General features: G+C 40.0%; 1 protein-coding gene across 1 annotated transcript in view; it reads left to right on the top strand.

The window, feature by feature from the left end:
• Positions 1-23,924, top strand: part of stan (Protocadherin-like wing polarity protein stan) — a gene marked incomplete in the record, with an annotated part of 461,543 nt that overhangs the window by 405,683 nt on the left and 31,936 nt on the right. Inside the window, 3 exon segments of the mRNA XM_075310442.1 lie at positions 736-8,152; positions 16,370-16,915; positions 16,990-18,486. Coding sequence (XP_075166557.1) covers positions 736-8,152; positions 16,370-16,915; positions 16,990-18,486 — 9,460 coding nt within the window.

The following is a 23,924-nucleotide window of genomic DNA, read 5'->3' as shown; positions in this document are numbered from 1 at the left end:
ATTGCTAGCGTCACGCCAAGCACTGTAGTCCTTCCTGTAGTCATTTATCTTCCCAAAAGCATTTTCACTCATGTCAGTGCTAGAGTCACGCCAAGAGATTTTAGATCCCTTTCTGGTCTTATCAAATATCTGTTCCACAGTTCTCTGGCATGCCCTTGGGACAGACACACATTCTACCAATCCATGATAAACCATCAAAAATATGGAACATCATGTAAGTAGAGACGACGGGCGTCCCAAAAAAATCTATGGAACTTCTACAGGAGAGTAGGCCAGTTAAAATCTTTACCGGTCAGATTGAGGTACGTCTGTATCGGGGTCGGTTTATATGGGAACTATATTCAAACATGGACTGATATAACCCATATTTGGCTTAGCTCTTTGTGGACTTGAGACATCTCCGGATTTCAAATTTCTGAAAAATGGGATAAAACTTTCAGTCTTTAGATTCTTATAAAGCCAAAGTGGGATTCGGTCAATTCGGGAGCTATATCCCAACATGGATCGATATATACCAAGTTTAACTTGGCTCTTTGTGGACTTAAAATACGTTTATACGTTCAGTGACCAATATAACGGTGTGTAGTTGCTTATAAAATCAAGTCGGTGGACCGATATAGCCCATCTCCGAACATGGACTGCTTGCAGACAAAAGTTTGTAAAAAATTCCAGCACAATAGTTTCTTAATTAAAGACAATTCTCATTTACACCTCATTACATTATTCTCATTACAGATGGCACCGGAACATTGCAGGATCAGGAAATACCCATATTCCGTATTGATGCTCGTACAGGAGTGATAGCAACTCGTACCTCATTGGATCGTGAAACCTCGGATAGCTATAACATTGTAGTAACTGCTTCGGATATGGCATCGGCGCAAAGTGAACGTAAAACTGCCACAGCCAGTGTTTTAGTAAAAATCCTGGATGACAATGATAATTATCCGCAATTCAGCGAACGCACCTACACAGTCCAAGTTCCCGAAGATCAATGGGGTGACGATAATGTCGTTGCCCATATAAGAGCCACCGATGCTGATCAGGGAAATAATGCAGCGATTCGTTATGCCATTATAGGAGGCAATACCCAATCGCAATTCTCCATCGATTCAATGAGTGGTGATGTTAGTTTGGTAAAGCCTTTAGATTACGAAAGTGTACGTAGTTATCGTCTGGTTATAAGGGCCCAAGATGGTGGTAGTCCTTCGCGTAGTAATACCACACAGTTGTTGGTTAATGTCATCGATACCAATGATAATGCTCCACGTTTTTATACATCACAATTTCAAGAATCGGTATTGGAAAATGTCCCCGTGGGCTATAACATCATACGGGTACAGGCCTATGACAGTGATGAGGGATCGAATGCAGAGATTGCCTATAGCATTTCGGAGAGAGATGATAATTTTCCTTTGGCAGTTGATGCTCGTACAGGATGGATTCAGACCATCAAGCAATTGGATAGGGAAGAACAAAATCGTTTTGCTTTTCAAGTCATAGCCAAAGATGGAGGAGTGCCCCCAAAATCGGCCAGTTCCACTGTCGTCATAACCGTACAGGATGTCAATGATAATGATCCCGTGTTCAATCCCAAATACTATGAAGCCAATGTGGGTGAAGATCAACCACCTGGGACACCTGTATGTACGGTTACTGCTACAGATCCGGATGAAGATTCCCGGTTGCATTATGAAATAACATCGGGAAATACACGAGGAAGATTCGCCATAACCTCGCAAAATGGTCGAGGATTGATAACAATCGCCCAAACTTTGGACTACAAACAAGAGAAGAGATTTCTGTTGACCATAACAGCCACAGATTCGGGAGGAAGGTCTGATACGGCTTCGGTCAATATCAATATCACAGATGCCAATAATTTTGCTCCAATCTTTGAAAATGCTCCCTATAGTGCTTCGGTGTTTGAAGATGCCCCCATTGGAACGACGGTGTTGGTAGTCTCAGCCACAGATAGTGATGTGGGTATAAATGCCCAGATTACCTATTCGCTAAACGATGAAAGTATCAATGGCCTAGGAAGTCCTGACCCATTTTCCATTAATCCCCAAACTGGGGCTATTGTGACCAGTGCTCTGCTGGATAGAGAAACAACCAGCGGTTATTTGTTAACCGTCACTGCCAAAGATGGGGGTAATCCATCGCTAAGTGATACCACTGATGTGGAGATAAGTGTCACAGATGTCAATGATAATCCACCACATTTTAAGAATCCCCTATATCAAGCTTCTATACTGGAAGATGCTTTAGTTGGTACCTCTGTTTTACAGATATCTGCCACGGATCCTGATATAGGCCTCAATGGTCGCATTAAATATTTGCTCAGTGATCGTGATGTGGAAGATGGTTCGTTTGTGGTAGATCCCACTTCGGGGACTATACGCACCAATAAGAATTTGGATCGTGAAAGTGTCGCCATCTACCATTTAACTGCCATAGCTGTGGATAAGGGATCACCTCCCATGTCTATTTCGGTAGAGGTGCAAATACGTTTGGAAGATGTCAATGATTCACCGCCCACATTTCCTTCCGATAAGATTACCCTCTATGTACCCGAGAATTCTCCTGTGGGTTCGGTAGTGGGAGAAATTCATGCTCATGATCCTGATGAAGGAGTTAATGCCGTGGTTCACTATAGCATTATAGGAGGTGATGACTCGAATTCCTTTTCATTGGTTACCCGGCCAGGGTCAGAGAGGGCCCAGCTATTGACCATGACCGAATTGGATTATGAATCGAATCGCAAGCGTTTTGAATTGGTGATACGGGCCGCCTCTCCACCATTACGCAATGATGCTCATGTCGAGATTTTGGTTACCGATGTGAATGATAATGCCCCCGTGCTACGAGATTTCCAGGTGATATTCAATAATTTTCGGGATCATTTCCCCAGTGGAGATATAGGCCGAATACCTGCCTTCGATGCTGATGTCAGTGATAAGCTAACCTATCGCATACTCTCAGGCAATAATGCCAATTTGATAAGGCTCAATCAGACCAGTGGGGGCCTCAGTCTTAGCCCGCAACTCAATACAAATGTTCCGAAATTCGCCACCATGGAAGTATCGGTGACAGATGGCATCAATGAGGCTAAGGCCATAATGCAATTGGCTGTGCGTCTCATCACTGAAGATATGCTCTTTAATTCGGTCACTGTGCGTCTAAATGAAATGACCGAGGAAGCTTTCCTCTCCCCACTGCTAAATTTCTTTTTGGATGGTCTCGCCGCCATAATACCCTGTCCCAAGGAGAACATTTTCATTTTCTCCATACAGGATGATACCGATGTCACTTCACGTATTCTCAATGTTAGCTTTTCGGCCAAGAGACCTGATGTATCGCACGAGGAATTCTATACTCCGCAATATCTACAGGAGCGAGTCTATTTGAATCGAGCCATATTGGCCCGTTTGGCCACCGTGGAAGTTTTGCCCTTCGACGATAATCTCTGCGTACGAGAACCATGTCTCAATTTCGAAGAATGCTTGACGGTGTTGAAATTTGGTAATGCCTCCGATTTCATACACAGTGATACGGTACTCTTTCGACCCATTTACCCTGTGAATACCTTTGCCTGTTCCTGTCCTGAGGGTTTTACTGGCAGCAAGGAACACTATCTTTGTGATACCGAAGTTGATTTATGCTACTCGGACCCATGTCAAAATGGTGGCTCCTGTATACGCCGTGAGGGTGGTTACACCTGTGTCTGTCCACCCACCCATACGGGAGTTAATTGTGAAAACGATATCAAGAAATTGAAGCCTTGCATGTCGGACATGTGCGAGGGTGGCCTGTCTTGCATGAACAACTATATGAGCTCGCAACCACCACCGTATACACCTACATGTGAATTGCGCTCCCGCTCCTTCTCACGCAACTCTTTCCTGACCTTCGAAAGCCTCAAGCAAAGACATCGCTTTAATATCAAATTACGCTTTGCCACCGTTCATGAGAATGGTTTGCTGATGTACAATGGCCGTTACAATGAACTGCATGATTTTGTGTCCTTGGAAGTGGTACAGGGTCACATTACATTCACCTTCTCGCTGGGTGATCGTAGTGAGAAAGTATCTGTGGTACAAACACGAAAAGTCTCCGATGGTCAATGGCATGAAGTGGAGGTGGTCTATCTGAACCGTACAGTAACGTTGATTGTGGACAAATGTGATACGGCCATAGCCTTGGCTGGTAATTTGGGTAATCGTTGGAATTGTGCCAATCAAACCACCTTGAAGCTGGACAAGCGATGTTCACTGCTCACCGAAACCTGTCATCGATTTTTGGATCTCACTGGACCTTTACAGATTGGAGGTTTACCACGTATCCCAGCCCATTTCCCCATTGACAATCAGGACTATGTAGGCTGTATTTCCGATTTGCGTATAGATGAGCGCTATGTTGATCTGAATTCCTATGTGGCTGACAATGGCACCATTTCCGGTTGTCCTCAGAGAAATCCCTTGTGTTCATCGGAGCCCTGCTTCAATGGAGGAGCTTGCCATGAAGGTTGGAATACCTACACATGTGAATGTCCCGAAGGTTATGCTGGCAATAATTGCCAGGAATCAATACCAGCCCCCTGGCGTTTCTCGGGAGATGGTAGTTTGAGCTTCAATCCCTTGTTGAGACCCATACAAATGCCTTGGGTAACCTCATTGGCTTTGAGGACACGACAAAGGGATGCCTTTTTGATACAAATACAGATAGGCCAAAACAGTTCGGCGGTGATATGCCTTAAGGATGGCATACTCTATTATATATTCGATAATGAACCCATGTTCTTGGCTGGAGCATTTCTGGCCGATGGAGAATGGCATCGGGTGGAAATTAAATGGATGGGCTCTGAATTACAGTTCTCAGTGGATTTCGGCCAACGTGTGGGGGCAGTTCCCATTACACAAAAAATCCAAGGCCTCTATGTGGGAAAGATAGTGATCGGTAGTCCCGATAGCTCCATAAGTCATGTGGAGGATTTGCTACCCTATGAGGGTTGTATACAGGAAGTGCGCATTGGAGCTTCACAGGCGGTTTTGGCCAGACCTACAATCCGTGAAAATGTTGAGGATGGTTGCCTATCGAAAGCCGAATGTCCTGTGATGTGTGCAGCCCATTCAAGTTGTGTCACTTCGTGGGATCATGCCGAGTGTGAATGTCTACCAGGTTATGTTGGTCCAGATTGCTTGCCCATTTGCACCGTGAAACCTTGCGTGGCAGGAGTTTGTCGTGCGAATGTGACTGAACCAAAAGGATATCATTGTGAATGTAATTCCACCTATCAACATGGTGAATATTGTGAGAAGACGGTACAACAACCTTGCCCGGGAGGCTGGTGGGGTGAGAAGGTCTGTGGGCCGTGTAAATGTAACGTGCAACAGGGCTATCATCCCGACTGTCATAAGACCACAGGTCAATGCCACTGCAAAACCAATCATTATCAACCACCCAATGAAACTGCCTGTATACCCTGTGATTGCTACTCCATAGGATCATTTAATAGTGCTTGCAATCCTCTGACGGGACAATGTGAATGTCGTGAAGGTGTTATTGGAAGACGTTGCGATTCCTGTTCGAATCCTTATGCTGAAGTCACCCTCAACGGTTGCGAAGTGGTCTATGATGCCTGTCCACGCTCCTTTGCTGCTGGGGTATGGTGGCCTCGCACCCCCTTGGGTAGTGCTACAGTGGAAAATTGTCCTTCACCATCAAGGGGCAAGGGTCAAAGGAATTGTGATATCCTATCGGGTGGATGGAATGTACCCGATATGTTCAATTGTACCTCGGAACCGTTTATAGAGTTGCGGAAACAATTATCACAAATGGAGAAATTAGAATTGGAACTGAATTCCTTTGTGGCCATTAAGACAGCAGAGAATTTGCAAAAGGCCTGCACCACAGTGGATCGTAGTACTAAAGTCCATAAGAAACCTTTGCAGAAGGATCATCGACGTTATAAAATGGAATCATCATTCCTACTCAATGAACATTCGACATCGATCAATGATAACAATGTCTGGTCCCATGAGCTAGAGATGGAATATCTATCGGATGAAATGAAATTTTCCCACGATCGTTTATATGGGGCTGATCTCTTGGTCACCGAGGGCCTCCTGCAGGAACTCATCAATTATGAGTTAATGCAAAATGGTCTCAACTTGACTCATTCCCAGGATAAATATTTCATCAAAAATTTGGTTGAGGCAGCCAGTGTTATATTGGATCGCAAGTATGCAGGAGAATGGCGTCGAGCCACGGAGCTAATACAACGAGGACCCGATGATCTTTTGGATGCCTTCAATAAGTACATGGTTATCTTGGCCAGATCTCAACATGATACCTATACAAATCCCTTCGAGATAGTTCAGCCCAATATGGCCTTTGGTTTGGACATAGTCACTGCCGAGTCGTTGTTTGGTTATGAACCCGAACAATTGAGTGAATACCATAAGACCAAATATTTCAAACCCAATGCCTTTACCACAGAGCGTATTATATTGCCCGATACCAGTGGCTTCCTGCAGCATTCGGCTAAGCAGAAACCCGTCATAACCTTTCCCAAATACAATAACTACATACAGGATAAAACGAAATTTGATAAATTCTCTAAGGTCCTGATACCATTGGATATGTTGGGTATAGCTCCACCGGAAAGTAATGAGGTTACCTATGGTTCGGGCAATGATTACAAGGCCATAGTAGCCTATGCCCAATATAAAGATGTAGGTCAACTATTGCCCGATATGTTTGATGAGACTATAACTCGCCGTTGGGGTGTCGACATCGAAGTGGCTTCGCCCATTTTATCTTTGGCCATATTGGTTCCCTCCACCGAGGCTGAAGAGAAACGCATTGAAATTCCCTATCGTAAGATATCAACTCAGAAGACTTATTCACCCACGGGATCCAGTGAACAGGAGTTCATAGAAATCTTTGATGTACCCAACAAGAAAAATGGTCAAGGTCAGTCATCCGCAGCCATGAATTCTGGCAGTGAAGAGCATATGATAGAGAATATACGTATAACAGCCCATGAAATACCAGCCCCATCATCATCGTCCTCGTCCACACGAGATCATGATAGTAATGAAGCTGTAGAAATTGAAGATCCCGAAGAGCCTCATATCAATGTTCATTTTGATGATAACATTGAATTCCATGGTAACTCGGGAGAAGAAGTCATTAATTCACCCGAAGAAATTGTCCATGAATATGATCAATCCGCAGAAATCCATGATGGTGATGAATCCCAAGAATCCCCTTCATCCAAAGGGGAAAATGAGGCCTTCTATCGTCATAGACGTTTGGTAAAACGTCAAGTTGAAGTCATCTATCCCAGTGAACAACAGCAAAGTGCTCAACACATATCCTATCGGTCATTGGGCTCACCACATCTCTCACAGCCAATTAAATTGCAAATGTGGTTAGACATAGAGCCAGCACGATTTGGTCCACGTTCAAATCCCCAATGTGTTCGTTGGAATTCATTTACCAATCAATGGACTCGACTGGGTTGTCAAACCGATATACCTGACTATGATGCAATGCATTTGTTAGCAACATCGGCCTCTGCATCAACGTCTTCGTCATCATCATCATCATCCTCCTCGTCAGGCTTCAATCAGGCGATTATTGTCAATTGCACCTGTACCCATATCTCTAATTATGCTGTCATTGTGGATGTTATCGATCCTGAGGATATACCCGAACCCTCATTATTGGTCCAAATCACTTCATATTCCGCCTTTCTGGTCTCTCTGCCGGTATTGCTAAGTGTTTTGATTGCTCTAGCCTTGTTGCGTGGCCAACAGACCAATTCGAATACCATCCATCAGAATATAGTCCTGTGCGTGTTCTTTGCCGAATTGCTATTCTTTGTGGGAATGCAATCTCGTCGTAATTTGCTCGAAAATGAATTCCCTTGCAAACTGATTGCGATTTGTTTGCATTACTTCTGGTTGGCCGCATTCGCCTGGACCACAGTGGACTGTGTGCATTTGTATCGAATGCTAACGGAGATGCGTGATATTAATCATGGTCCAATGGGTTTCTACTTTGCCATGGGTTATGGTGCTCCAGCCATTGTTGTGGGCCTATCGGTGGGTGTTCGAGCCCATGAATATGGCAATAGTCTATTGTAAGTATCACAAAACCCATCACTATATAGAAGATAAGATTGTTTTGTATATATATATGTGTGTGTGTGTTTGTGTGTGAATGCCATTGCGTGTTGATTGATTTGTGTATTTTTGGTGTAAGGATTTGTGCAAACCTCACAAAGTTGGCTCAATGTGTATCAGTACGGGTGTGAGTGAACGCATCACTCAATTATTACTATTGAGACTTATGGTTTAGAAGCTCTACTAAATACCAATATGAAAATGGGTCAATCCATTCCCCGTAATTACGATGGCTATGGCAGCAAGGATTTCGGGCCGAAAATAGCCACCCCACACATATTCCATTTGAAATAATTGATTTTTCTACGACTTCAGTTACATTGAAGTGTACTTTCTTTTAAAAGCTTCTTAACAAGATTGTATGTTTAAGAGTAATGGAAATGGTAGAATCGGTTCCTTTCCAAATTTAAAATTATGAAAGAAGTCCAAACAAAAGTCATAGATAAGTTCTTTTGGGCTCACATAGATAATCAGTCCATTGTATTAGCACATAGAAATACCTACTCACAAAGAAAATTTAATTTCAGGTCAGGAGAAGTGTGTGGTCAGAGATTTTGACATTTCATCCATATATCAAAATTGTGCCCAAAATGAAAGTAAAATTTCAGCTGTTCAATTGTTACATTTCAGAATTGAAATTTTGGAAACTTTTCGAATTCCTTAAATTTTTTGTTTTGAAATTACAAATTTACAACATCTCCGAACAATGTTGTCAGTGAGTATTGGGGGTTTTCCACAAATTGGGGTTGGGGATTTGGTGGGAAATTTGGAGATTTTCTAGAAATCAGATTCACAATAATTGTTTATAAGAAAATCTTTTTATACCCTCCACCATACCCGTAGGATGGGGGTATATTAACTTTGTCATTCCGTTTGTAACACATCGAAATATTGCTCTAAGACCCCATAAAGTATATATACTTTGGGTCGTGGTGAAATTCTGAGTCGATCTGAGCATGTCCGTCCGTCTGTTGAAATCACGCTAACTTCCGAACGAAACAAGCTATCGACTTGAAACTTGGCACAAGTAGTTTTTATTGATGTAGGTCGGGTGGTATTGCAAATGGGTCATATCGGTCCACTTTTACGTATAGCCCCCATATAAACCGATTCCCCGATTTGGCTTGCGGAGCCTCTAAGAGAAGCAAATTTCATCCGATCCGGTTGAAATTTGGTACATGGTGTAAGTATATGGTCTCTAATAAACATGCAAAAATTGGTCCACATCGGTCCATAATTATATATAGCCCCCATATAAACCGGTCCCCAATTTGGCTTGAGGAGCCTCTAAGGGAAGCCAATTTCATCCGATCCGGCTGAAATATGGTACATGGTGTTAGTATATGGTCTCTAATGACCATGCAAAAATTGATCCATATCGGTCCATAATTATATATAGCCCCCATATAAACCGATCACCAGATTTGATCTCCGGAGCCTCTTGGAAGACAAAAATTCATCTGATTCAGTTTAAATTTGGTACGTGGTGTTAATATATGGCCTCAAACACCCATGCAAAAATTGGTCGAAATCGGTCAATAATTATATATAGCCCTCATATAAACCGATCACCAGATTTGATCTCCGGAGCCTCTTAGAGGAGCATAAGTCATCCGATCCGATTGAAACTTGGTACGTGATGTTAGTATATGGTATCCAACAACCATGCAGGAATTGGTTCATATCAGTCCATAATTATATATAGCCCCATATAAACCGATCCCCAGATTTGACCTCCGGTGCCTTTTGGAGAAGCAATATTCATCCGATCTGGTTGAAATTTGGTACGTAATGGTAGTATATGATATTTAATAGCCATGCCAAAAGTGGTCCCTATCAATCCCTATAAATATATATGGCCCCATATAAACCGATCCCGAGATTTGGTTTTGGAGCCTCTTGCAGGAGCAAATTTCATCTGAGTCAGTTGAAATTTGGTACATTGTGCTAGTATGTTGGCCGTTAACAAACCATGCCTAACTAGGTCCATATCGGTCTATAGCTATATAGAGCCCGCAGATAAATTGATCCCCAATCACACAAAAATTGGTCCATATCAAGTTCATAATTGTATATAGCCACTTATAAGCGACCCCCATATTTCAATTCTGGCTTTCTACCACGTATAGACTAACTCACAATTTACAAACGATGTTAAGAAGTTTTAAGATACCACAACCCAAGTAATTCGATTGTGGATTACAGTCTTTAGTACAAGTTTCTATGCAATCCATGGTGGAGGGTACATAAGATTCGGCCTGGCCGAACTTACGGCCGTATATACTTGTTATTTTTGCACTAAGTTCTGCCAGGCCGAATCATATATACCCTCCACCATGGATTGCGTAGAAACTTTTATTAAAGGCTGTAATCCACAATTAAATTACTTGGGTTGTAGTTACACTTATCGATGGCAAAGTATCTTAAAACTTCTTCACATCGTTTTCTAAATTCTAAATTTGTCCATATATAAGCCTCTTTAGTACGTAATCGGTTTACATAGAGAAGTCTATAAATAAATTTTAACCAATATGAACCAATTTTTGCGCGGTAATTAGAGAGCCAGAAGTGAAATATGGGAATCGATTTATGTGTGTGTTTTGGGGGGGGGGGGGGGGGGGGGCGTATATAATTATGAACCGATATATACTAATACAACGTACGAAATTTCAACCTGATGGGTTCCACGAGGCTCCGAAATCCAAATCTGAGGATGGGATTATATGCTCCATCAAGCAGATTCGCAAATAAAAATCTGGGGTTCATTTTATATTGGGGCTAAATATAATTGTGGACCGTCATGGACCAATTATTCAAATGTCATAAACTAACACCACGTACCAAATTTCAACCGGATCGGATGAAATTTGCTTCTCTACTACGAATCGCAAGCTAAATTTGGGGGTTGATTGTGTGGGGCCTAAATATACGTAAAAGTGGTTCGATATGATCCATTTGCAATACAATCTGACCTACATCAATAAGAATTACTTGTACCAAGTTTCTGGTCGATAGCTTGTTACGTTCGGAAGTTAGCGTGATTTCAACAGACGGATGGACGGACAGACGGACTCAGAATTTCACCAAACAGAATGACTAAGTTAATTTACTCCCCATCCTATGGTGAGGATGTGATTCGTAAAATTAAAAAAATAAAACTTTTCTCCTCCTTATTCCATAGCATGTAATTTATAAATTTTCAAAATTTGTAAAATCACTTAAATGTTGCCCCCTCATCAGTATTGGTTGCTAATATGAGCAATATATCCCATAAATATGAAAATTATGAATATGACAAAAATTTTATAAGTTTTTCAATTAAAAATAGATCAACCCCAAGACCGATACAGAACTAGTCCATGGACCAGTCCTAGTTCTGGGCAAAACGTATGGAAGGGACCGGTTACTTTAACATGAGTTGATAGGGTAAATTAACATTTTAGGCTACGACTTGGACTCATTCCAAAGGATACGTCATGGAACGGGTTCTCATGAACCGAATCGCACCGGAAAGCAAACACTCCTGTCCTGCGATATGTCCGTTATATACCACCACCATATATACTACATGGTTGGATATCGGCATATCGATTTGTTACAAACAGAATGACAAACTTATTGTAGCCCCATCCTTTTATGATGGGTATAAAACTCTTATCGGTCAATATATACCCACAAAACCCTTCTTTTGTTCCAGGGACTCAGTGACTTGAACAAAATTTCTATTTTTTTAGTCCCTGTTTTCAAGCTGGGCCAGATCTCGAAAAAGTCAAATTTCCGGCATAAAAGGAGCTAAATCACATCTCTTTTAATTAAAATTCGACTTGTTTGTTATAGGTAGAATTTGATCATTATAAAATATTGACCAACATCAAAAGTCGAATAGTCGATTTGTCTCGATTTTGCTCGATTTTCAAAAAATTATCAAAGTCTATTGGCCGATTCTTCACATTACAAAACGTCGACTGGAAACGCTTAACCTCTATGGCCTTTGTGTTCTCTAAATTAATTTTCGTTTGTATCTAGCTCCTATCGCCAAACATAGTATTAATGAAAATTTGCATTATCTTAATGAAATCATTTCGTTACGTTAATGACAACAAGTGTATACGGCCGTAAGTTCGGCCGGGCCGAATCTAAAGACTGTCATCCATAATCGAATTACTTGGGTTGCCGCTGGCAAGGTATCGTCTTCTAAATTGGAAGTTAGTTTTTGCGAGGTAAAAGAGAGGCAGTAGTGAAATATCAGTTTATATGGGGGCTATATACAATTATGAACTTACATGCTCAAATTCAAGATCAAATGAAATTTGATTATCCAGGAAGAAGTAAAATCTGGGGTCGGTTTATCTGGGCGCTATACATAACTATGGACCTCGTTTGGAAAGGTTGTTAGCGACCATATACTACACAACGTACCAAATTTCAACCGAATCCGATGAAATTTGCGCCTCCAAGAAAGTTGCTCTTCCAAGAGGCTCCCGAGGTCAAATCTTGGGATCGGTTTACATGGGGGTAGATATAATGATAAATCGATATAAACAAAATTTTGCATGGTTATTATAGACCATGTACTAATATAACGTACAAAATTTTAACCGAATCAGACAAAAATTGCTCCTTCAAGAGACTACGGAGGTCAAATCTGGGGATCGGCTTGTATGGGGACTATATATAATTACCCTACGGGAAATTGGTGCAAATTGCCACTGACGGACCCATCACAGAACTGGTATCGATGCTCCAGTTAGTTGCAATTTTTATACCCTCCATCATAGGATGGGGGTATATTAACTTTGTCATTCCGTTTGTAACACATCGAAATATTGCTCTAAGACCCCATAAAGTATATATATTCTGGGTCGTGGTGAAATTCTGAGTCGATCTAAGCATGTCCGTCCGTCCGTCCGTCCGTCCGTCTGTTGAAATCACGCTAACTTCCGAACGAAACAAGCTATCGACTTGAAACTTGGCACAAGTAGTTGTTATTGATGTAGGTCGGATGGTATCGAAAATGGGCCATATCGGTCCACTTTTACGTATAGCCCCCATATAAAGGGACCCTCAGATTTGACTTGTGGAGCCTCTAACAGAAGCATATTTCATCCGATCCGGCTCAAATTTGGTATATGGTGTTGGTATATGGTCCCTAACAACCATGCAAAAATTGGTCCACATCGGTCCATAATTATATATAGCCCCCATATAAACCGATCCCCAGATTTGGGTTGCGGAGCCTCAAAGAGAAGCAAATTTCATCCGATCCGGCTGAAATTTGGTACATGATGTTGGTATATAGTCTCTAACAACCATGCAAAAATTGGTCCATATCGGTCCATAATTATATATAGCCCCCATATAAACCGATCCCCAGATTTGGCTTGTGGAGCCTCTAAGAGAAGCATATTTCATCCGATCCGGCTGAAATTTGGTACATGGTGTTGGTATATGGTCTCTAATAATCATACAAATATTGGTCCACATCGGTCCATAATTATATATAGCCCCCATATAAACCGATCCCCAGATTTGGCTTGTGGAGCCTCAAGGAGATGCAAATTTCATCCGATCCGGCTGAAATTTGGTACATAATGTTGGTATATGGTCTCTAACAACCATGCAAAAATTGGTCCACATCGCTCCATAGTTATATACAGACCCCATATAAACCGATCTCCAGATTTGGCTTGCGAAGCCTCAAAGAGAAGCAAATTGCATCCGATCCGGCTGATATTTGGTACATGGTATTGGTATATGGTCTCTAACAATCGTGCAAAAATTGGTCCACATCGATCCATAATTAAATATAGCGCCCATATAAACCGATCCCCAGATTTGGGTTGCGGAGCCTCAAAGAGAAGCAAATTTCATCCGATCCGCCTGAAATTTGGTACATGATATTGGTATATAGTCTCTAACAACCATGCAAAAATTGGTCCACATCGGTTCATAATTATATATAGCCCCGATATAAACCGATCCACAGATTTGGCTTGCGAAGTCTCCAAGAGAAGCAAATTTCATCCAATTCGGTTGTAATTTGGAACATGGTGTTAGTATATGATCTTTAACAACCGTGCCATAATTGGTCCATATCGGTCCATAATAATATATAGCCCCCATATAAAACGTTCTCTAGATTTGACCTCCGGAGCCTCTTGGAGGAGCAAAATTCATCCGATCCGGTTCAAATTAGGAACGTGGTGTTAGTATATGGTCGCTAACAAGCATACCAAAATTGGTCCAATCACACAAAAATTGGTCCATATCGGTTCATAATCATGGTTGCCACTAGAGCCAAAAATAATCTACCAAAATTTTATTTCTATAGAAAATTTTGTCAAAATTTTATTTCTATAGAAAATTTTGTCAAAATTTTATTCGGTTCATAATAAATTTTTCATCATTGTCAAAATTTTATTTCTATAGAAAATGTTGTCAATATTTTATTTCTATAGAAAATATGGTTCAAATTTTATTCGGTTCATAATCATGGTTGCCACTCGAGCCAAAAATAATCTACCAAGATTTTATTTCTATAGAAAATTTTGTCAAAAGTTTATTTCTATAGAAAATTTTGTTAAAATTTTATTTCTGTAGAAATTTTTGTCAAAATTTTGTTTCTATAGAAAATTTTGTCAAAGTTTTTATTTCTATAGAAAATTTTGTGAAAATTTTATTTCTATAGAAAATTTTGTTAAAATTTTATTTCTGTTGAAAATTTTGTCAAAATTTTATGTCTACTTTGTCAAACTTAATTATATACGTATTGGATCGATCTTTTTTGATTTAATATATACCACGTATGGACTTACATACAATTTAGAAGATGGTGTTAGGAGGTTTTAAGATACCTTGCCATCGGCAAGCGTTACCGCAACTTAAATAATTCGATTGTGGATGGCAGTGTTTAGAAGAAGTTTCTACGCAATCCATGATGGAGGGTACATAAGCTTCGGCCTGGCCGAACTTACGGCCGTATATACTTGTTAATTTTAATTTTTTGGTATTAAAATCTTTTTGGATCTACACATTTGGTGAAATAAAATTATGAGAATAACCTATTGTTCGACATATTTCAAATGTTTTCAAATGTTCGAATGCGATTCGGATGCCTAAACTGAAACAGTTTTTAAGAGTTTGTCCGAGAGTGGGTCTGAGGATCTGCCTATGGAGTGCTCCTGCTAAATTGTTCCAGGACTTGTCCTTTGGAATGAGTCCAAGACGTGTCCTAAAGTGTAAATTTACTCCGTCAATGACAAACCTATGTTAAAGTGACCGGTCCCTTCCATAAATTTTGACCAGAACTGGGACTGGTCCATACACACCAGGGACTAGTCCTGTACCGGTTGTTCCATTTCCCGTAGGGTATGGACCGATATGGACAAATTTTTGCTTGGTTGTTAGTGGCTATATATTTACTTACACAACATAAATAATTTCAACCGAATCGGACGAAATTTGTTCCTCCAAGAGGCTCCGAAAGCCATATCTAGGGATCGGTTTATATGGGGGCTATATATACTTATGGATCTATATGGACCAATTTTAGCATGGGTATTAGAGGTCATATAATAACACCACGTACCAAATTTCAACTGGATCGGATGAAATTTGCTCCTCCAAGAGGATCCGCAAGCAAAATCTGGGGATCGGTTTATATGGGGGCTATATATAATTATGGACCTATATGGACCAATTTTAGCATGGGTATTAGAGGTCATATAATAACACCACGTACCAAATTTCAACTGGATCGGATGAAATTTGCTCCTCCAAGAGGATCCGCAAGCAAAATCTTGGCCCCATTGAAATTTTTTGCTCTCACAGAGAAAAATGTCTTGGCTAACCAGAGTAACTGTTCTCTCGGGCCTCTCCTCTAAAAACAAATTGTGTACGTCACTGATCTCTTCTCATTTCCCACCTTTATTTTAGTTATAGCTTAACTGCAACTCGAAATAAAAGTTAGATCAAAATTGCATATAACTTTCCTATATAGGCAACAATCGATTATCACAAATATAACACAAAAATTATAACATCAAAAAATTCTCAAAATAAAATTTTTATTGAATTAAAAAAAATATTCAATTAATGAATTTAATTAATTTTTTCTGTATTCTGATGGATTTTATTTAATATTTTAAATAAATTTAAACCTCTCTATTTTTCAGCTGTTGGCTTTCAGTATATGAACCAGTGGTTTGGTGGCTTGTGGGACCTATTGCTGGGATGTCAGTAGTAAATCTACTGATTCTCTTTGTCTCTGTGAAGGCAGCCTTTACACTCAAGGACCATGTATTGGGTTTCGGTAATCTACGTACACTCCTTTGGCTATCGGTGGTCTCATTACCCCTAATGGGTATTATGTGGGTATTGGCTGTATTGGCAGCTTCGGAAAGTTCTCAACTCTTGAGTATGTTACTATCTGGAGTTGTGGTCCTTCATGCCATATTCTGCCTGGTGGGTTATTGCATTATCAACAAACGTGTACGAGAGAATCTACAGAGAACATTTTTACGTTGTATGGGAAGAAAAGTTCCCCTATTGGATTCATCCATGGTGGTTAGCAATAGCTCACACAATGTCAATGGTGGCCAAGCGAGGCCAAATAACTTTCTCAATGCCAATGGTTATGATACACAACGCAGAAACGTGGGTATAAGTGTGTCCAGTACCACCTCAAGGAGTACGGCCAAGACCAGTTCAAGTCCTTATAGGTAAGTAAGAGTGATAACCCAAAAGAATAAACTCAAAAAGTCTAATCTACTTGAATGTTTGTCTCTTCCCTTAGTGATGGACAATTGCGTCAAACGTCAACATCCACCTCCAATTACAATTCCAATTCGGATGGTCCCAGTTTCCTTAGAGGCTTTGATTCGTCAACCACAAGTGGCCAACGTGAACACAAATCTCGTAGACATCATCGCAAGGACTCAGATTCAGGATCCGAAACTGATGGCCGCTCTTTAGAATTGGCCTCCAGTCATTCCAGTGATGATGATGAGTCCAGAACGAATCGTTCTTCTACCACAGGAACTGCCACCAGTACCCATCGCAGCACAGCCGTTAGTATAACACCCTCGTATTTGCCCAACATCACAGAGCATGTCCAAGCCACAACACCACCCGAATTGAATGTGGTACAAAGTCCTCAACTATTTCCCAGCGTTAATAAGCCTGTCTATGCCGCCCGTTGGTCTAGTCAATTGCCCGATGCCTATTTGCAATCACCACCCAATATGGGCAGATGGTCTCAGAATACCGAGTCAGACAATGAGCACATACATCATGGCCAGAAAATGACCATATCACCAAATCCTTTGCCTAATCCAGACCTCACCGATACCTCGTACCTACAGCAGCATCACAATAAAATAAACATGACACCTTCCATATTGGAGAACCTGCAAAATGCTCGACCTTCGGAAAGTTATGATGCCTTGGAAAGGGAAAGCCTTTATGGGCGACGTCCCGATAATTATGTGCAATATGATGGTCTACCACCCAACATAACCAATTACAAGCCACCCAGTCATTATGGCAGTGAACATGATTACAATGGCAGTAATGGCAACAACAGCAATGGTAGTGCTGGTAGCACCGGCGGCGGTGGAGGAGGAAATGGCGCTGGCAATAACTCGGCCAATGGCAATGGTGGCACACAAATTGTCAATCACATGCGAACTTTCAATAATGACAATGCCTATTTGAGTGACAGCATCTATGATAAGCAAAGGACCTTGGGATCACCGTATTTGGCCAAGGATCGTAGTATGGCACCCGATATCTATGGATCAAGAGAAAATCATTATAGTTTGAAAAAACATCAGCCACCGCCCATGTACGGGGCAGACTCGGTACATTCGGTGCATTCACTATTGCGCAATGACTATCATCAGCAGCAGCAGCAACAGCAGCAGCGACTGCATCATCAGGATCATCATTCGGATCGTTTGTCGGAGAATTCCGATAAGAATGGTTATCATTTTCCCTACACAGCCGAAGAGGATCATCTGACCATTACTGCCCGCAAACTAAGTTTGCAGCATTCACATTCTTCTTCTCTACATGGAAGTTCACAACAGATTATCAATGGTCATCATCCGCATATGACAGGACCGCCTCATAATGGCAGTAATGGCATGGTCAATGACATTAACAATCCTGGCCTAATGGGTAGACACACACTAAATGGTTCACGTCATAGTTCACGGGGGCCATCACCGCCTACATCGAATATAGCGCCCATGCAACCTTTGGCCCCATTAACCAGCATTACAGATACAGAGTGAGTGTTGTTTTGATTTCTCCTTTTTTTGTGGTTTTTTGGATTGCGCTTTTGGTTTTGGCTTTTGTGGAAATTTTTATTATATTCTCGGAATTTTATTTATTATTTATATTTTGATGTTTAAAGTTTTTGCGGTTCAAGGTTGATATGTAGTGAAATATCGCAGAGTATTTTGTTTTTCATGAAGATGCTGTTAAGCGTACTAAGTAAAGTGAATATCAGAAATAATTGACAATAAAAATTTCAATGATTTTTTCCTTACCTGTCAGAGGCTATATTTCAATTGAAAGAAGCCAAGATGCTCCTAATGACGAATGTAAGCAACGAAGTAAAGCGTTATATTTATACCTTGCGCCACACTATGGAACAGGGTATTATAAGTTAGTGCATATGTTTGTAACATCCAGAAGTAGAAGAGATAGACATATGGTGTCTTTGGTCCCCGAGTCGATATAGTCATATCCACCTGTCCGTCCTTTCGTCTGTCTGCCTGTCTATGAACACATTTTTATATTCAAAGTCCAGGTCGCAGTTTTAGTCCAATCCACTTCAAATTTGCCATAAGTTCCTGTTTTGGGTCCGAATAGAACCCTATTGATTTTGGAAGACATCGGTTCAAATTTAGATATAGCTCCCATATATGTATATATCTTTCGCCCAATATGCACTTATACGGCCCCAAAAGCTAGAGTTTTACCCTGATTTGCTTGAAATTTTGCAAAAGGAGTACAATTAGTATGGTCAAGTGTGCTAAATTTGATTGAAATAGGTTCAAATTTAGATATAACTCCCACATTTTTTTTGCCGATTTGAGCTAATATAGCCTTTCTAACGTAAAAATTATCCGATTTAAATTTTCAGCCAAGATATTTTGTAGAAATTTTGGGAATATAAATCTTTCCAACAAAATGGAAAGATTTGAGATGGTATCGAAAATATGATTCCACAGGATATAAAATAGTCGGCCCGCCCGACTTTAGACTTTCCTTTCCTTTTATTGTTCAAAAGTAAAAATATCGAAAATAACATCGAATTTTAAAATCAGTTTTGCTTTGTTCGAATTGGCTACCTTTGGTACGAATTATGGCGTTGGAACGACCGATAAAGCTAACGCACGCTGCACGAAAGTGAATCTGCGGTATTTTGACCTATTCCCGGCGAAGTGCAGTCTTGAGTGGAAAAACACTTTGGTATTTTTTAGTGTCGAACCAACTTTCAAAATCGCCACATGCGCAAAAGTCCTATGGCTTCACAAAAACTGCTAAATTTTACCCAAATAAGCGGTTTGGATTGAACTTTGAAATATAGGGAAAATATTGTTCCGGCAGCAAGGCTAGAAAAAAGCACAGCTTTGCCCATATTTCAATAGAGACATGTCAAAAATAAGAAAGGCTTTGAAATGAAGCTTTTCCTCCTTAAAAGACACAGATCTAGCGGAAACAAGTAAGAAAAGTCTAAAGTCGGGCGGGGCCGACTATATATACCCTGCACCACTTTGTAACATAGATCTAAATTTTCGATACCATATCACATCCGTCAAATGTGTTGGGGGCTATATATAAAGGTTTGTCCCAAATACATACATTTAAATATCACTCGATCTGGACAGAATTTGATAGACTTCTACAAAATCTATAGACTCAAAATTTAAGTCGGCTAATGCACTAGGGTGGAACACAATGTTGTAAAAAAATATGGGAAACATTTAAATCTGAAGCAATTTTAAGGAAACTTCGCAAAAGTTTGTTTATGATTTATCGCTCGATATATATGTATTAGAAGTTTAGGAAAATTAGAGTAATTTTTACAACTTTTCGACTAAGCAGAGGCGATTTTAAAAGGGAAATGTTTATATTTTGACCATTTTTGTCGAAATCAGAAAAACATATATATGGGAGCTATACCTAAATCTGAACCGATTTCAACCAAATTTGGCACGCATAGCAACAATGCTTATTATACTCCCTGTGCCAAATTTCAACTAAATCGCAGTAAAAACTTGGCCTCTGTGGTCATATGAGTGTAAATCGGGCGAAAGATATATATGGGAACTATATCTAAATCTGAACAGATTTCAATAAAATTTAGCACACTTGACTACACTGCTAATTGTACTCCATGTGCAAAATTTCAACCAAATTGGGCCTAAACTCTGGCTTCTGGTCCATAAGTCCATATCGGGCAAAAGATATATATGGGAGCTATATCCAAATCTGAACCGATTTCAAACCGATTCAAATTTTGCACACTCGACTATACTACCAATTGTGCATATCGGGCGAAAGATATATATGGGAGCTATAACTATATCTGAACCGATTTCAATCAAATTTTGCACACTTGACTATACGACTAAGTGTTATGTTTGTACAAAATTTCAAGCAAATCGGTATAAAACTCTGGCTGCTGGGTCCATATTAGTGCATATCGGGCGAAAGATATATGTGGGAGCTATATCTAAATCTGAACCGATTTCTTCCAAAATCAATAGGGTTCTATTCTGACCCAAAATAGGAACATGTGCCAAATTTGAAGTCTATTGGACTTAAACAGCGACCTAGACTTTGATCACAAAAAAGTGTTCACAGACACACGGACGGACGGACAGACGGACATGGTTATATCGACTCAGGGAACCACCCCGAGCATTATTGCCAAAGACACCATGTTTCTATCTCGTCTCCTTCTGGGTGTTACAGACATATGCACTAACTTATAATACCCTGTTCCACAGTGTGGCGCAGGGTATAAAATGTCAAAAGTTTGCAAACGCTGGTAGCCATCGTACGGTAGAAATAAAGCGAAGAATCTCCTTTTTAAGCCTTTTCTTGGTTGAACGTGCTTCGTACGATGGTGCTGAGTCCGTGTTGAAATGTCCATGTTCTGAGGCCGATGGGTTTCAGTACTGCCTTTAGGGCGTTTTTCCGATAATATTCGGTATTTATTTAGATCCCACGTTCAACGCACATGTGCAGGGAATGGCCATCGGTCGTTACGGCGAGCCGCACTCGACCCCTGAAAAGGTCATGAAATGAAGATCCCGCTAAAATACTTAAAAACATCAGATCTAGCGGAAAAAAGCCAAATTTGCAGATGCTGGTGGCTATCGAGCGATATAAATAAAGCGAGGTACCTCCTTCCAAAGCTATTTTTAGTTGATACGTACTGAGTGCGATGGTGCTGAGTCGAGTTGAAATGTCCATGGTCTGAGGCCGAAGTGTTACAGTACTGCCTTTAGGGCGTTCTCCCGATAATATTCGGTATTTGTATAGACTCCACGTTCAACGCAGACGTGCAGGGAATGACCATCGGTCGTTACGCCCTATTACCATTGGCGGCGTTTGAGTTCTGGTGTCCAATCAAAGGTGTACATTTGCAGCGGACCCCTTTAACATGTAAAACCGATCATTTTATTTGACTGCTCAATTTCTCGTCGGAAAAAAACTTCTCGTTGGCAAATGACCCCTTTCGTGCAATTAAAATTCCCTAACCATGGGGCCCTTAATTAACTCCAGGAAATTATCATTTAAATACTTTCTTATCAAAAATGGATTGCTTAAGTGAATCTCATTATCAAGTTTTTTCAAAAGGACATCCTTCGACTTTGTCAATTAATGACCTTTGTGTTAAAAAAAATCGCTTTTCTTTTTACGCCTTTTTTAAACCATTTATTTCTTGCCTTCATGAAAAACATTTGCTTTTAATTAAACCCATTTAATTCAATTTTCTTGGTGTCTTATTAAAATACATATAAACAACAACAATAGAAAACGCTTTATTTCTTCGTTGTGTTGTAATTAAAAATCAAATTACTCCTTAATAAAAGCACACAAAATAATAGCTCTAATCTAATACAAAGCCAACAACTACAAAAAAAAACACTTTTCTGTTTCTGTTTTTGTCTATTTTGGTATTTTTTTTCTTTTTCCTTTCTTATATCTTATTTTCCTTTTCTCATCCAACTTTTCATTCTCTTCCTCACCAAATCCAATTCAAAATTACGCTTGCCATCCATGTGGACCTTTAATGGGAAACTATAAAAAAAATCCTTTCATAAAATCATCAATCCCACAAACAAAAACAAATGGGGAGAAAACCTTCCCTCATGGTTCACTAAAAAAACAACAACAACAACAACAACGAACATCCTGTTTTCCACACCATTAAATTCTTACACTTACAATCGCCCGCACACACACACACTCGTACAATCATTTTAACAAAATCATATAAACATAAACAAATACGATTACCATTGTGATTACTTACACTTGCACACTTCCCTACAATTTGGTTGCTTTCCAAAAAAAAAAAAAAACATGTACTCAAACTTCCCTTTCACATAAATCCTCATACACACATACACATCTATATAACCTTTAAAATATTTATACGATGACACACACACACTCATACATACATAAATATCCATGCTTCCGTTTCCTTTTTTACGCACGCTGCCATTACGATTTCTACACACCAATACATTTTGTTAACACACTCATGCACATGGTTTGCCTTCTCTGACAAAAATACCAACATTGCCAAAATTTTCACGTCCAATGGTGTTGTTGATTTTTTTTTTCTTTTGCCCCAAAAACAAACACAAACAAATAAACTGGCAACCAAAAACAATGATATAATGAAATAACCCTTTCTCCCCCTTGCCCACACTCGTTCACTTTAACTCTCCCTTCTGACCTTGTCTCCATTTTTTCTGGTTACTCATATACAACAATACTGTTATTACCCTTTCTGGCATTACTATACGCTGGGGTTCATTACATTATCCTGTACATCAATTACTCAATATGTTGGACCCCATCCCTTTGAATTTTGCTATGGTACGGCGTGTAATATTTCCTGGTCTTGCCTTTCTTCGCCTTCGACTTTATTCGTTTTAATTCTACTTTCATGTTAACTCCTTAAAAAAAAAAATACACCGCTCCCCCTCCAAAAACAGTTCATGGACCTGGGATCGTTTAAAGAAAATCTAATCATGAACTTTGTATTCTATTTTCTATTCCTTTTTGTTTTTTTGCTAACAACATAATGCAATTGCTTTTCCTGTATATGTGTGTTTACGTATAATTGTAACAACAACAACAACAACAATGATAATTACAACAAATTAAAACAACTACAACACAACGCCATATGCTTTGTATACTTCTCATCTATATGCTGGACTATTTCATTTGCTCAACAATACCGAATAACTGTTGTTACCAACTACATGACCTCTTACTCACTCTCATACACAAACACATACATATAATTAAATTGAAACACATGATTACACCAAAACTACTGTAACCATGATAAAATTGCCCATGGTTGATTCTCAACTCTTGCTGGATATCTTCTACAATGAATTATATTGGATATGTTGCATGCATATACACAAACCACAACGAGGAACATCAATAACAATGTAT

Source organism: Haematobia irritans, chromosome 5 (genome assembly GCF_050003625.1).
Source record: "Haematobia irritans isolate KBUSLIRL chromosome 5, ASM5000362v1, whole genome shotgun sequence".
NCBI classification, from domain to species: Eukaryota; Metazoa; Arthropoda; class Insecta; order Diptera; family Muscidae; genus Haematobia; species Haematobia irritans.
The sequence above is the reverse complement of the archived record's forward strand: the minus strand, read 5'-3'. Positions and strand labels throughout refer to the sequence as shown.